This window comes from Tetrao urogallus (genome assembly GCF_951394365.1).
Source record: "Tetrao urogallus genome assembly, chromosome: 22".
In the NCBI taxonomy this organism is placed as follows: domain Eukaryota; kingdom Metazoa; phylum Chordata; class Aves; order Galliformes; family Phasianidae; genus Tetrao; species Tetrao urogallus.
In genome coordinates this window covers 3680970-3697785 of record NC_136835.1, presented here as the reverse complement: position 1 = coordinate 3697785, position 16816 = coordinate 3680970, and the positions used below count along the sequence as shown (strand labels likewise).

General features: G+C 45.5%; 1 protein-coding gene across 7 annotated transcripts in view; it reads right to left on the bottom strand.

Annotated features, from left to right (window-relative positions):
• The window catches only part of GRAMD1B (GRAM domain containing 1B), a gene marked incomplete at both ends in the record, with an annotated part of 75952 nt that extends 59458 nt beyond the window's left edge, over positions 1-16494 (bottom strand). For 5 of the 7 annotated variants that reach the window (XM_079545684.1, XM_079545687.1, XM_079545686.1 and 2 more), the window contains 2 exons: positions 10628-10705; positions 16133-16494. In XM_079545684.1, the coding sequence (XP_079401810.1) occupies positions 10628-10705; positions 16133-16494 (440 nt within the window). The remainder of the gene's footprint in view (positions 1-10627; positions 10706-16132) is intronic. The other 2 variants (XM_079545689.1, XM_079545690.1) reach the window with 2 other exon arrangements.
• Between the last annotated feature and the right edge of the window lie 322 nt (positions 16495-16816).

The window sequence follows — 16816 nt, the reverse complement described above, 5'->3', positions numbered from 1 at the left end:
ATGCGTGCACACACCCCATAAAGCAATCTCATTGAGTTTTATTGAATTAAATGTACTACATTCTATATTCTATTAAATGCATATAAAAAGGGTGTATTTCTGGTGCCTTTCACGTAGTCACCTCCTCATAAAAAACAGTTTGCTTTTCAGAAAAAAAGCCCAGTTCCCACTCTGCACTGTCATTACAGCAGCTAATTCCAGCTCATGAACTTAAGAGCAAAACAGGAAACATCTCCTGAGGAAGTCCACTTTTCGGAAGCGAACAACCCAGTGTGACACACCGAGCTCTGGGTAAAGATCCAAAGCTCTATGAATAGATATACAGCACTGCATTACTTTGGGGTGTGAGCCTGCAAAGCCTCAAAGATCCCCACAAACCAAAACACGAGTGGTTTAGGTACCCACATGATGGATACAAAGCTTCTGTGGAATATGCAGGCAAGACAAAACCCTGTTAGTGACAGGGCTAGTGGGGGGGGAAGGGTAGGGAATAAATAAACAGTGAACATTAGGGGGAGAAAGAAAACTATGAAGTGCAGCTGAACATATGGAAGAGGTAGTTTGACTGTTCTGCACCTTAGCATTTAGGAAAACAAGCCAGATGGATAAATTCCCAATTCGTTCCCAAAGTCAGCAGCGTTCTGCAGCCCCACAGCCTCTGCTGTCAGACGCAATCACAGCATCTGCAAGCTAGGACACACCTCCATTTCCCAGGGAAAAAAACCTCAGAAGGGAGTTCCCTGTTTGCTGCAGCAGCTGGGAAGTCACGTGAGACTTCATTTCCAGAAATAAAATATGCATTTTGCACTCCTGGCATCATGGGAGGTGTAGTCACACCATATGCAGAACAGAAAGTGCACCTAAGCTGCTTCTTTCTATGCTAAGTGTGGTTTAGCAGGGCACGAAAACTACGTCTGAGGGTCTTGGAAGGGAGAGCAAGACTAAAGAGTATTGCAGCAGGAAAGAGAGAACTTTGGCTACCACAAAATAACATGAATAGAAGCTTCTCTCTGTACAGAGAAGAAAAGAAAGTAATTTCCTGTAAAGATTTAGAAAGGGAAGAATATTTTTCAAAAGGAGAAAGATGATCAGTATCAGCAGAGTAGGGAAAACAGGATGATTCAGAGCAATGCTGTAACGAAAGAGGCCTGGTGCTTTCACACAGTCTTCTGGCTCTTCTTCCCATCATTGTCTTGGAAGGTTAAGAGTTCAAACTTGCCTTTGCCTACAAAGGTGCAACAGCCCTTCCAAAAAAGGCTCATTCACTGTGGGAAGAGGCAGGCTAACAAAAGACAGCTTCAGGACTCACAGCATATGGATTATGCCTTGAAACTCCTTGCTCTCAATGTGTCAGGAAGTTGAAAAGCCATCTTTGAATTTTACCTTCCATTGCAAGTAACCTTGCAGCAAGCAACAGGAAGGCAGTAAGGCTTCATAGTTTGGGCACACGTGCTATGGACTGATCACCTTCCTTTTTGTTAGGTCAGGATACTTGAAGTAACTCATGGCATGGGATACATCATGCCCAAGCCTGACAACAGGATGAGTGTATAATGCTCAACACTCGATCTCTCAAAATCGGAGTGCTCTGAAATGCTTGACAGCCTGGATCCTTTGTAATAAGACAGCTTTCAGTTATGTCAAGCTAAATCTTTAAATAAGATATGAACTTTAGCCTTTGGGCTGGCACGGCTTAAAAAGATAATCCATAGAGGCACAGAGGTAGCACATCAGAGAAACAAAGCTGTCTGTACTGATCTGACCCATGCATCTAATGCAATATCTTCTCCCAGGCAAAAAAAAAAATAACTTCAGATGCTGCAGATAAAGGGGGGAGAAGTACTGCAGCAGGAACATGTGCACAGTGTGTTGACTTCAAGAATGAGCAACTAGAGAAATCACTGCAAAGTCTTGAAGGAAAAGAGCCCTCTTGTTTCTGAATCAGAGAAAGCAGCTGCTCCAGACACAGCTCTCAGACAAAAGCCTTCAACTTGCAGACAGAGGCATCTCAGCCCAAGCACACCATACTCCTACATGTTAGAGGGGCCTTCCAATAGAAGTGGCATCACCAAGGTGGAACAAAGGGTGACTGCTTGCAATTAGGGGTATGATACAGAGGATGACTTATCTCACTGTGTCACAGACCACAAAGCCACCCTTCATTCAGAAACCCAGAATGATTCTGAGCTTGAAGGCACTGATGCATGGCAGTTGTTGCACAGAAAAAGCAACACCTCTTAGGCTCAGGATAGGTAAGGAAATCTGAGCACCTCCATGTCTAAGCCTGAAGTGAAGCTACTCCTTATCCACAACAGAGAAATACCATCACCTTACCACACCTGAAACTCTGACAGACCAGCATCCCTCAAGCAAGGCCCATGCTTACACACGACCCTCTATCTAAACAAAAAGAAAAGGGTAAGGGAAAGAGCACAAAGGCATTCTACAACCAAAGAATTACAGTGGGGTACTTAAGAGGGAAGGGAGAACGAGCAGCAGAGAGGGCTTAAGGAAGAGTTCAGAGTGAAACTTGCAGGAGCACGAAGAAAAGCAGAGGTCCAGCAGAGGGGCTCAAGGACAGACCTTGGTTAGTACCCATGATAACAGCTGACCTTGTTACGATGCATGGCGCGGTGGGGAGACGCATGCTGCCATCTTATCACCGAAATGCACAACAAATACTCTGCAAAGGCCAAGAAAGAAACAGATGGGAAGATAAACAAGGAAGGAGGAGAAGGAAAGGAGGAAATGAGGTCGGTAAGCACTCACACGGTTACAGTCATCAGCATAGGGAGGTCTGTCCAAGTGCCATGTGCTCCCCAGAAACCTGAGCAAGTGTTGCTTCAGCAGCGAGGGAGTGAAGCGCTGTTTAGTCAGAAGATGGAATCCCAGCTGGCTTACACATACACACAGCAGTTTTGGGGAGAAAGAGGCACAGATTGGTGACCTCAGAGTCCACAGCAGAAAGATGTAATGTCACCATTAAGATGGCTCTGGGATGGCTTTCATCGATGCTATCCTAGTGGCTGCCGTTTGGCCCCAAAGGGAAGGAGCAGTGACCAGGCTGGTGAGAATGCAGAGCAATGGAGAAATCTCCAAAGAGCCTGCTCTGCGCAAGAGGCACTGGTTTCCTTTCTGTGCTCTCAGATTTCTTCTATCACAAGCGATTCAATTTTAAAGGCACAGCATCACTCAAACCTGCTACGGATGCTCCTGCTATGGGGGTGTCACACAGATGAGCTCCTCGTTGGGTTGAGCACTTTGCTAAATGGAGACAGGCTTTCTCTTCACTCTGAGATTCTATGAAAAGAGGCAACTAAAACCCAAAGTTGCAAGAACAGCTCTCTGTAAAGCACTTAATGCTTCACCGCCTCTTCCTTACATTATTTTTTGTGCACTGCATTTCCAAACAGTATCTTATTTCCAGCATTCATGGAATGCATCAAGAATCAAACACTGCAGAACTCCCAGGCAGCCCCAGTCTCATTTCTGCTTCTTTGTTTTGTATTATATGTTTTCAGTGCTTGGTATTTCCCCACTTAGGCAGCCAACTATGAAATGCAAATACGCACACATTTTCCAAGGTAAACATTGCAAATACTTCCATATGCCAAAGATAAACAGCACTAAAAGCATGAAAAAGGCCACAGTAAAGCAACAAGAACTCCATTAAAATTTTAAGAAGCTTCCAGTTTCTCCCCTCTGATATGTGCCAGTCCTGCCTGCTCATTTACTGGCTCAACAGATGGGTTTTAACCTGCTTAGCCTAGAATAGTTAACCCAGCTATTCTCTTGAGCAGTTATCTTCTTTTCCATGCCCACTGCACACCCAACAAGTCACTACAAATTAGCAGATATTTCTCATCTTCAAGGCTCTCAGGAAAAGCTTGAGAGCTTTGAGACCTTAACAGCAACCTAAGCAGATTTCAGTTGCAGCAGCTGAAGGGACTGACACCTCAAGGCACCCTTCTCACCTCACCCCTTGCCATTAATTACAAAGCACTGTACTATGGACAGCAGAAGAGGTGTTATGCACTTCCTTCAGACACAAGAAACAGTTCCATCTCCTTACTTGAATAGTCAGTTGTAGCTCAGCTGTAGCACAGTTGACTAACAGAACAGTCATCTCTCCCACTGAGATTTCTTTTGGGCAGCACAAGTTCATCTTTTATTAAGAAACATAAAAGCTTCACTTCCAGCTCTCAGGAAGCATTTGAAGAGGGAAACATCTTCAAATCTGGGGCTTTTTGGCTCCAAGCTTCTCCACCAAGAAGCTAAAGGACACATTCTGTTCCCTTTCTTCTGTACCATCCTCTCTACCAACTGTGTGTCTCGATGTACACCTAGAGATGGAGCTCCATGCAGGTAACACCTAAACAACACATCAGGGCCCTGGCTGCAACTGGGGACCTCAAGCACTGCTTTTTCCTGAGCTTCCTTCTCATCACAAGGAAGAACTGCTGTGAAGAAGGGACCTGGAGAGCTATGCATCATCTCTCTGCCCACTCCTCCCCTCCTTTATTTTAAATAACACCTTTGTTTTACTGCACTGCATTCATCCATCAATCATTCCACAAAATACAAAGGAAGAACATGCTTCCAGATCTTATCTCTGCAACAGGAGGGCCAAGTAAGCTCCCTACAGGACTTGCAAATGCACGGAGGTTTCTCATGAGATCTCAGTTAAAACACTTTCTGCAAAGGAAGGTGGGTTTCTCTGACAGTGAGACAGAAGCAATGCCTACACAGTGCTCTGAGAAAACCTTGTACTTCTACCACCACTTCATTTTTATGTGTTGAAAAGAAGAGATCCCTGGTACAGCCGCAACTCCTATAACCCACCTTTGCATACATGCAATATAATTGGAAGGATACATATGTAGACGTATCCCAGGTTATGCAGCTACCTATACAACAGAAGAGATGTGTTCCATAGCTTAAGAACTTCTGGCCTCCAGTTGTGAAGTAAAAAAGTCTAGTTCAGGTTATATAGCATCACTGTATGAACCTGGCCAACCACTATCTGAATTAAGTGTCAAGCTCCCTCAAAAAGCCTCACTCCCCTGCACTCAAAAGCCTGAGCTCTGGCTGTGAGAGACTAAAATCAATTAAGTCCTCTGAAACCCTCTGATGGCTGCTTCTATAGCAGTATTGCTCTAAGGCACAGTAAGTGCTCTGTTGCAAGGCGAATCTATGCAAGGGGCTTAGCAGCCGAAAGCATGCTGCATGTAAGCCTGCTGACAGCCTAGTGAACTGGAGCTCTGTGAAATGGGATGGTTTACAGCAATGCCAAAGGTTCCAGCCTGCCCCCCACCTCTGCATCCCTCAAGCTGTGATAGTCTGAATATCCCAATGCTCCCAGAGGATGCAGGGCTGATAGGGTGACCATTGCTGAAGGCCTCCAAGTGAAATACAGTTTCACAACTGAGCCCTCTGCTCTTGGGAACTGGCAGAAAAGCAGAGCAAAGAGTCTGCCCTGCATCACAGATAAGGGCGAAGAGACACATTAGAACCTCTCCTCCTCCTCCTGTTCCTGAGCATCACGAGTTGGTGACGCAGCCATATGAGGTCTGTCAGAACTCCTCTGCATTCAGAGATATGCAAGGCACAGCAGGGTTTTACCTAACAATAAAGCACTAGTCCAGTAGAGACAGAACTGATAAGGAAATTGAGATGCGAGATCCAAATCCTGCTCCACCCTGCTGTTACATCTGGTGTAAGATCACTCCTTTCCTTGTGAAGTTCCACTACTGATCTGCATGGATGCTCTCATGCTAAAAGCTTAGAGCTGACTGAGTTTTCAAAAGGGCAACAGGCAGATACCTTTGTGCCACAGCAGCTTGGAACAGAGGGCCAAATTTTAAGAATGATTTATTTTCAGTGATGGTTGGGACTCTGAATGTACTCTACCTACTGTCTGTACAAAAGCTGTGATATCAATCAAATTGCCTCTCACCAGCAGCCACCAGCTAACACTGAGAGGCAGGATGTGTTACATTACTATAGGAAGCATGAAATCACCCTGCTCTCAAGTTTGCCAATTGCTCTAAACTCTTCGAAGCTTCATACTGCCATGCTGAGCAGTGGCATCAACTGAGCACATGGGCACAAGAAAGCCAGTTCATCCTCTCAGGTCTCCTCCTGGTTGCTGGCCCCAGGCAGGCAGAGGAGGTGCCCGTGCTTCCACATCCCTCTGCCCTGAAGGAGGAAGCATAGGGTGGATTCCTCTTGCTTCAAAATCACAAAGTGCTCTCAAGATCAGTCTCCTTAAGATTAAGAGAGTAAGAATGGAAAACAAAACACATCCTTATCTTCACTGGCAGAACACCAGGATTTCAGGGAAAAGGGATGAAAGCTTTCCTCCCAAACTGCTTACCCCTCTACAGGGCAGAACCACTGAGCTGGCACCCAGGTGCAAAAGCGGCTTCTCAGCTAAACACAGAAAGAAGAAATTCATCTTATTCCATCTGCTTGGTAGCAGCCTGCCTTATCCACCAGAGCAGCTTCAAGCACACTGTAATTAACAACAGCCCATCTTCAAAGGAAGGAACAATGCTGGCGCATGAGGAACAGGGCAGCTGCTATTTCCATTCACAATAGCTCTGCTGACAGCAGCAAATCTGGCAGCCCAAGTGGAGGAGAGCTGCTCTTACACTGCTCTTCTTGTCTTCTGCAGCTCAGAATCAGTGCTGGGCCCAGCTATCAGCAGCAAGGAGGTGAGGAGGAGGGTTCAGGGAGGACATGAGCTCTGACTAAATGTTAACCATCTTTCCTGTGTGACAAAGGAGCTTTGTGCCATTCTGGTTAAGCTTCTACAAAGTTAGTCCATTTAACATCAAGTCCAACTGACTCAGCAGAGTTAATGGATGTCAACTAACAAAAGATGTCTGTCCTCCCTCCAATCTCTGCACAACTTCCTGCAAACTCAAATGGCAGAATTTCTTCAGCTTGTCTCATTCTTAAGCTGTTCTCTAATCCTTCTGCAAGTCCTCAATTTTGATCCATTGAGGAAACTCTTATTAAATTATGCAAAGGTAAAACAAGCCCCACAGCCCCAGAATTACCAGAATAAGTTACTGCACAGAGTAGGGGGCTAATTAAGACGCAGGGCATAAAAATCCAGGGCATTTTAGAAGTAGCTTTTCTCATTTCTTCCATTTTTATTAATAAGGCCCGTAAGAGGTGTACTGCTTCTTTTCTCCCACATCTGTGCCCTATTGTTCTCCATCCCCATACCTCCCACATTTATGCCTCCACTTTAGCATTTTCTCCCCTTAGATTACATACAAGGTTGAGGACTGATTTCCCCCCCAGCTCAGTAGCTGAAACTCTTCATTAAAGTATCTCTGCGCCCTAAAACTGATAGGCACCTCAATGCCACAAGGAAGAACAAGTCCTTGGTTCAAGCACAAGCAGGCTCATGACCTTAGACTTAATCCAGAGCTCAAGGCAACTCACATAGTTCCCTAATCATTGTCACAAGACAAGGATATGTGTATGTATACATCAAGGTCTCCAGCTGTCTCCATCCCAACCTTACCCACTCCAAATTACTTTAAGTTGCTCGTGGGAACAACTATTTGGACATCAACTCAGCTCTACCACTTCGTACTCCTATGGTTGTGGTGCTTCAGTACCTCAGCAACCCACCAGCTTAATCCAACATCTCTTATCCATCTCCTGTGAGGTAAGAAAATCTTCCTCCTTATTTCATAGGCAGCATCACTGAAATGATTCATCCAAACTCACCCAGGATCAGAGAGCAGGGAGTTGAGCTCCAAGCTCAGGCAAAAACTAAGTCTTCCTAGCTTCACTTTTCCCTTCCATAACTCCAGAAAATACCCACATATTTACCATAAAAATCAAATCTGTACAGGCTCCCTCCCAGCATTAGCAACCAGACATGATGCACATAACTTACATGATTTTGCAGAAGGAAAGCTTTTTCCTCAGAGAAGACACGTGCAGGTGACAGACCTGCCTCACTGCTGTGCTGCAGGACACCTTTTCAGGGTGTGGGTTCTGGACCATGGCTGTACTTCACAATTCACCAGCTGACAGACTGCTCACAACTCAAGAAATGGAGCCATTAGCCGACACTGAGCGCATCTGCCAGCAGAGCAAACACTGAGTCTTCTCTGGAAGAGCCCAGGGATTGGAGCACGATCCTTGGAATCCCATCACTGAGCAGTTAACTCCATGAGCAGCATTCCCTGGTACCATAATTCACAGTAAGAGCATGCAGGCTAAGATCTTGCTTATGCCTAGTCCACATATCAGTTATCTTCACCTATGCATTTCTCTCCATTTTTATTTTAAATCCCACAGTCCACATAGCAACTCAGCATCCTTTCATTCTGGCTGGAGTAGCTTCTTTCAGCCCTTTTCCAGGCAAACTCTTGTGGATGCTCTCTCTCTGCTCCTTGCAGTGCACCTGCCTGTGATGCAGAGGCAGCATGCCAAGAGAAGGTGCGCACTACAAGACTTCTTGTTCTTCCCTCTTCTGCCCTTCTCTTCAGCTTTTGTCAACACTTACAGGACTTATGAAACCTCTTAGTTATTTTTAGTTAGAGCTCCTATATCATCAATTAAACAAGCAGACACAGCTGCCTGTAGGCCTTCACCAGTGTAACACAGAGAAGAGGTGAAAGCTCATGGATGGAGGACCTTTGTTAGTGTTCAAGACCAGCACCTTAAAGAGTCTAGTACATTCACAGTGCTTCAGAAACAACCTTCAACTTTGCTAATAGGAATAATAGGTAGCAAGCTCTTGATAGTTTTGCTAGCTGAATTCACATCCAGCTTCGCATTTTACAAGAAACTACAAATGATTTTGAGATATCTTTAGCAAGTGACTTGAGCAAGAGCCTCTGCTATCCAAAGGGAGGCAGCAGCAGTGAAGCTGTTACTTTGTGAAGTGTAGCCATATGGGTCATTTTAGGATCAGTATTCTTCTGTGAAAGCAAAACTGACTTGAAATTAAACCCAGGCTGCAAGAACGTTGTAGGCTCACCATCACTCTGGTCTGATATCTGGCAGCGCTCCATCAAACGCGCATCTCCTCCAGCCACAAAGATGCTCTCAACACCAGGCTAAGGGTTCTGGTTTAATCTACATATGAAACCTGGGAACGATTTGGAAGTGCCTCTTCTTTCCATGCCCAGAAAACCCCCATCTGAGTGTTAAGGAAGCCTAACTCTACTAACCCTATGAAATCCCAGACCAGTTAGTACAGCAACATGCAATATTATATAGAAAGCCCAGGTATAATCTAGGTATCCATCTGCTTTGCTGTCAGATTCTTTATTTACCAGTTGCAAACACTGCTACCCACCAGTCAATTATGCCAGGCTCCAGAGCACCAGAGAGACTGATAATTGGAGGGAAGCATATGGAGGAGAAGGTTAGCCATGACTACCAAGTACTAATTCAGAGTCAAATTCTGCTGGGATATTAATTAGCTCTCCAGGGTTGGGATGTTCTCTCAAGTGAGAGATTCCTCAGATGCTTCCTTAGCTGATACTCAGTCCTTACTCAATCCATTGGTCTTTGACATCAGTGGGGAATCTGAGTTCACAAAGAGTTTGCCCTGCTGCAGTCAGAAAAAAAGGGCCTTTGGCCTCAAGGATAGCTTGGGTGGGTAACTGAGTAACAGAGCAGGAGCACAGCTCTTCTGACTGCACACATCGAGCACAAGCCACATTCAGATGCTTCTCATGAAGCACTACGCAGCAGCAGAAAGGCACCTCTCCCCAACTCCCAGCACATGCACTCCAGTCAGTTTTGCTGTGATCCACAATGGCAACATTAAAGAAAAATGCAACACAGTCACAGCATAAAAAAATAGTAGAATCTAGAACCTAGACCAGGGTGTTATTAGGGAAAAGAACCTGCAGGAGCCAACCCAGGACAGAAAGGCTCAGGGCACAGAAGGAAACGAAGCACTTTCAGGCTCACAAGATGAACTACAAGATACAGCAAAACCCTTAATCATAGGGCTCTGGGCAGAGTAACAATAATAAATCACACACCAAAATAAGCATTCATTTTTCAACAGCTTCCGTGCCAGTGCTGCAGCTTAAAGCAGTCATAAATCAACCCTAAGCACAAGAAACTTTTCTTCTTGAACATCACAGCTGCTACAAATGAGCTCAGATCACAGAACTGTTCGAGTTGGAAGGGACCCTCAAAGTGCTCAGAGCCCCATCCAGCCTGACCTTAGCTGTTGCAGGGATGGGACATCACTGCTGCTCTGGGCAACCTGTGCCAGTGCCTCACTGCCCTCATTGCAAAAAATACCCAAGAACTGTCCCAACACATCACAAGTAGAATAAAACAGCCAACGTTCACGTTATGCTGAAGAATTACATATGAAATTTCACCTGTGCATTTTCAAGGATCAGAGCTGCTTGCGATGCATTTGTCTCACACGTTCTGCTATTAACAACATGAAAATGCATCTTTTCAGACATCGCTAAGACCTGTTAAATCACATTTAAAAATGCAAGTGACTTTTTTTTTTTTTGCTAGATAACTCCAAGAACAAACTTAAGCGAGGTCTCAACCAGCCTGGCCCATCAGGATTGGTTGCAGAAACCCTCTGCAGTTCAGCTGCTGCCAGCCCTACCTGTCGTCACGTGTGTGAGGGCTCAAGAATCGGGACGAGTCGTCATCATGGCTGCTCTGCTGGCTGCTCTGCTGGCTGCTGCAATAGAAGACAAGAATTAAGACAGATTTCCCCATTAGACACTTCAAGTTTTACAGCTAGACCAAAAACACCGCAAGGTTCATCCTTCATCTCACTGGGGTTGCAAAGAGAAACCAAGGAAGTTCCTATCTGATGTACAACAGGCACGAGTGGTTTAAAGCCTCTTCATCTCATCTAGTAAAGCTTCCCTAAGTACTTCTGGAGATGCAGAAGTAACACTGCATGTTTCATCACACCACCCGAGAATGGTTTCATACAGCCTAACGTTCAACTACCAGCCTGCTGTGTGTTCACAGCCCCTGTGAGCTGTGTGCCCATGTCTGGGCAGCAAGGCAGCCGTGGAAGGGAGCCCCAGCTCAGGGCGAAGTGACCGCTGCGTTTTGGTGGAGAACTGCAAGTTGAGCCCACAAGATGTCACTCTTCCCCTGTAAACGGGTCGGGGGTTTCTGTAGTGCTTTGTGGATTTGCTTTTTTTTGGTGTTATTAGTTTTTGTAACAGCACTGTATGGAGTTGGTCTGATTCTCTACTAGCAACCCCCACTAGCACCAAGGCCTCAGAGCTCCTGCTGCTCATTTCTATAGCTTGTTTCTTATCAAAGCTTCCCTTCCAAGCCCTGAAGAGGGTCTGATTCTGCCTTCAGACAACAGGCTGCAGCACAAAGAGCAGTTGTCCCTGGGCTAGATTTCCTCTGCCAAACTTGAGAACCCACCTGTGAGCCAGGGCAGCACAGCCCTACCACAAACTGTGCAGTGCCACCCAGGACCCGGTGCTTTTCCCTGACACCAGGAGCTAGAAAATGCATCATCTGCCACCAATAACTACATGCTCTGGTATTAGACAGCATTTCTTCAGCAATTCTGTACAATAAGTGGCTCAACGAGCCCCCCTACTGATTTTAGGAATCTAAACCCCTCAAACCTGTCCGCTTCCACACAGTGAAAAAAATCATTTATTCTTAAGGTAGAAAGAACAACAAGAAAAACCAATCATTTGTGAAATCCTTGAGCAGAAATTGGTCTTTGAGATTGGACTTGGGATAAAAAGGTTACCCAAATTTGTGATGTTTGGCTGGAGGTTTAAACTGGGTGCTTACATACACACAAATGCATGCATTTCCATCCGTATGGTGGGGGGAGCATCACATCTATACACAACCTCTTAATCCCACAAAGAGCTCTTTTCTTGTTTCCCCACTGCACACAATGTGGTTTTTGTATCAGAGCCAAGGCAGGTAAACATTATGGCACACAGCAAGAGGGGAGAGACTGCACTTGCTGTTCCCACACCCACATACTCCATCATTCTTCTTTTCCCTTGCATCTCATAGCAGAAAGGACAACTCAAGAACAAGAACTCTTTATTGGCTTCAAGCTATGAAACAGCTTCTTACCAAGAACCATAACCAAGAACGTTGTCTAAACCAAGGGGTAGTTTTTTAGAAAGCCAACACTGGGTTATTACAGCACTGGGTGCATGGGGATCTCTCCACAAAGCACACCTCAGAGTTCAATGGCCCTCATTATACACATTTCACATACAAATATCCATAAAATTCCCACAGAATTCCCCATTCTGTACTCATTAAGTCCAACACTGCACCCTTATCTGTCACTCGAAAGATTCTTGCAAGGATGTTGAGATACACAGACAGCTCTTTAGGCCCTCTGTATCTATGGTTGCTCTTTGGGTCTCCCATCTCACACCAAGAGCTCTGCTCTCAACTGCATGGTGAATGGAGCACCCAGGGGTCTATTTGAGTAACAACAAAATTGTTTACATCTTTTAGCATCCAGCTGGGTGACAACAATATATCCTAAATCAGAAAGAAAACCTCTTCCCTGTACTTCTGAGCTTAACTATGGCTGACTAAACTACATACATTGGAAAGAGTGCAAGAAAAGACAGAATTCCGCTCTAAACTCCTAGGAAGTATCATCACCCTTTTGAAATTAAATTCATGGCAGGATCACATCCATAGCGTCTTAATTAGTCACAAATGAAAATCTTACCACAAACCTTTGCCACATCCATTTCTATTAAGCAGGCAATGGTACTTACCAGAAAGAGAAGTCCAATATAGCACAGCCCAACTACCACTCCTGCAATGCTGGCAGTCCCTGCTGAAGGTTTACTACAGTCATACAAGATGTACCTTTGACCCTTCCATGCTCATTCACTCAGCTCAAGAAGTCCCTCAGATCAAGGTTTAAAGTTTAATGGAATAGAGGTATTGTGACATCTTGCCCTCTTGTCACTGGCCAATGCTCAAGACAAGAAATTCAAGAAACTCAGTGTGGGAGAGGAAAAAACAACAAAATTCAGTTCCTTCCCCTCTCACCTACTTCATTGCAACAGGGTTTGGCATGGAAGTTTTCCATTCAAGTTTGGGAGCCCTTCACATGAAGAGAAAGTCATTTAAACATTCTGAATACTATAAAGTACAGCTATAGAATTCCCTAAGAAGTACAGAGTGGCTGAAATGCAGAGCTATTGTTTTATTATTATACTTCAGTCCATTGCAAACTGACCTGCTTTTAAGATGAGTGTTCCTCCGAGACGGTGGAACAACAAATTGCTGCTGTGATATTAAACATGATTATAAGGAGACTGAACAGCATTGAGAAGTAATATAAGGGGAAAGCTTTATACACAGACATTGCAATTTTATACTAGAAGTGGTTAAAGGTCTTAGGAAATCAGCAAACAGCTTCTCATTTCATTCCGAGGCACTGCAATGTTACAACTAGAATTCATAAAGTTGTTTCTCAAACCCCACACCAACACTGAGGCTCCAAACATCATCTAAAACTCTTCAGCACCTTCTCAAGCAATAAGTAAAGATGAACCATGTCTCTTAATGGTTAAATCTGCAGAGCCCACTTCCACTGCTCCTCCATCTCACCATTCCTTTACTTCCCACAGAGCAAGCTTGGCTGCCTGGACAATTTCCATAAGTCCAAAATATTTTTTCTTTCCACCATCTTAGAAACAGATGCTCTGGTGGAACAGAACCCACTTCATTCAAATCTTGAGACCAAAAACAGTTTTAAACCACTTGCAAGATGTTCTCTCTACCAGGATGACAAACAACAGACAGGGAGCACTGGTGAGAAGCTTCCTGCATCACTTAAGGAATCATTCAGTTACCCATACAGGCCCCTTGGAGTAATCCTGCTGTCTGGACCATCATGTTTTCAGGTCATGTCATCAGCCACAGGAAAAGCCCTGTCAGAAAACAGCTTCTTCCCACTGTTTCAGTGGTGTAGGCAGTGCTGGGCTCCTACATACACTCCCTTCTGTTTAACAAACAGCTGCTCGTTGACTCTCACTATCAACCACCAGTTTGCAGTCAGTAAACAACCATAAAAATTATACAGGCTACTAAAAACTACCCGGTGTCCTAAAATATTTTATAGAATGGAGTTTATTCACTCAGATGCTCACGGTCAGAGCTGCTGCTGTGGCTCAGGGCTGTGAGCAGTGCGTGCATCAGTGCAACACATCAGCTGGAGCACAGCTTGCTCTCAGCTAGCAGCTCTCTCTGGAGAGCCCTGCGGAAATCCGGCCATGTGATGGGGTACAGGCTGCTGGATTCCAAGATTATAATAATTAATTGCTGCACAGTATTCCTTTCTGCATTTAAACAGTGAAGTGACAACCAGTACCTGTTGCAAAGAAAAAAAACACACTCTGAAACAGCAGCAAGAAAGAGCTGAGTTATTAGGAATCCAGTGGCTCAGTGCACAGTGACCAAAACCATGTCAGGTTTTTCCCCTCTGGACTGGAAAGGGAAAAATACCATTTGAAAACATATGTGTTTTCCATTGTAAAGGGGCAGATTTGAAGCCTGCCACATTTGAAAGAAGGAGGTGCCATGCTGGCATTGGTATGCTAATGCCAACTAATCCATCAACTGATGGCTTTTTTCCAGTCGGCACTTCAAAAACATAACCAAGGTTAAGGCACAGATGCCTTTAAGAAGATGAGTAAGGAGTCGCTCAGCACAGCCATGCAAATACCACGTGTACACAGATTTACTGCTTTTTTACTTTTTTTTTATTATTATTTTTTATTTCCTGAACACATATACAAAGAACCCTATCTCACCTCTGCCTCAATCACTCACTATTGCTAAGCCCCAGTTCAAGTCCTTAGGTGAAGTTCAGAACTGAAAAGCTGTTCTCAGGTGAAATTCAGAACTTAATTTTGTGAATCTGACACTTCAGCATCCACCCCATGCATTGCCCTTCCCATCTTCCCAACACCATCACCTGTATCACTCCCTACATCACCACAGGTAGGTGAAAGAAGTCAGTAATATTCCTCAGCCAAGAAATGTTTTCCAAGGCTACTCTTCTGAGAGGGATTATTGAGGTTTTATGGCATGAGTTCACTTCCCTGAAATTTAAAAAAAGAAATGACTGGAAGCCAGAGCTTGCCAAAGGGAATTTCTGCAAGAAGAGTTACTGCATGCTCAGAGGGGAAAACAGTCCCTACATTCAGGCATAAAGCCATAGGCTGAAGGGAAAGACAAGTTAGCCCACACTAAGCTAGCATGAAGATTAATGAAGTGCTAACTTCCTGCAGAGAAAGCATGCTGTATTTTTCAGGCCCTTCATGACAGGTACATTGTTCCCCTCAGACACTAAAAGCAGAGTGAACGACACTGCATGATACAGGCACCAACCACACCTGCACAGTTCGATAAGGTAAATCTCCTTCTTCATGTCTATGCAGTAACTCACTGGGCATCCATTCTGCTGCACTGACAAGCCCTTGGGAGTCTTGGAATGATCCGTCCCCTGCTTTTGAGCCAAAGAACAGAGTAACTTTCAGGTCTGGAAAGAAGCCAGGAGTTGAATTCAGACATCTTGACACACATATCCACGGTGTCCATCCTCCCCTCCCTGACCCAATGCCAGCAAGTGAATGAAGAGCTCCAGAAACAATCTCAGGGGAAAGATTTGACCCATCATCACAGAAACAACCCAACAACAAGAAAACCCACACCAGCAAGGGTTCAGCATCACCACTCCCTGTCCAGGTAATCCCAGCTGAGATTCACTGTCCTTTCTCCTGAAGGTCTCCGCAGGACACCCCGCAGCAGTCAGTCCCACCACCCAATCTTTAAGCACAATTTCCCCCACTCAGACGAGTTCTTTTCACTTGACCTGCACTGTCTAGAAAAGATACAGGGAAGGCCACAATAAAGCACCGCAATGTCATTTTCAACATGCCCCACTGTTTGGGCATACAACAGTACCATCTGATCCACCATCACCAAGCCCAACCCATCGTATTACCCATTCCAACCACTGGGTGAGGACAAAGTGCTCTGGAGATCCACACCAAAAGCTCAGCAGGCCCTACCCACTGCCAGGGGCTGTTTGGGGAGCAGGGAAGGGAGACGGCCACCAACCTACCTGCTCTCACTGCACTCCTTCTTCTCTCTGACACGCAGCCACTTCCGCAGAAGGAAGCGCTTGCGGCGCGGGGAGGCACTGGGTGTGGAACAGTTGGACCAGGGAGTGTCCTCATCACTGGAGGGAGTGATCTCAATGGATGGGAGCTGCAGGTATTCCTTGCTGGAGGAAGGAGAATCCTGATAACTGCCGGCCTCCAGGCTCTGCTCCTGCACATTCTTCATCCGCCTCATCTTGAAGCGCTTCCTGCGCAGGGTGGGGGTGGATGAGCTGGACCAGGCACGGCTGCCCTCCACCACCTGCTGCTCTGGGACTTGCAGGGCAGGGAGCTGCAGGGTTTCTGTCATATTGGCAGCTGGCATCAGGTGCCCTTTCTCCTTCTGCTCCCACCCCCAGGCACGCTAGCTCTGATCTCAGTGTAAGCCACACCACAAAGCCACAAGTCGCCTTTCTGCTCCCTCACCCAGTCCAGCACCAGCCCTCCCTCTCACGCAGGCAATCTCGTGTTCCTCAGGTGCTTTCATTTAACGAGCAGGGGGTGGGGAGGGGGGGTTGTTCAGGACCGACATGCCACAAGGAAAGCCAGTTTCAAGTTTCTTTTGTCCTTCCCCTCTCCACCAAACAAGGTTCTTCCCCTCCTGGTCTCTGAAAGCAGCAGGTTTAGCACCAGGACTTGCTTGCAAA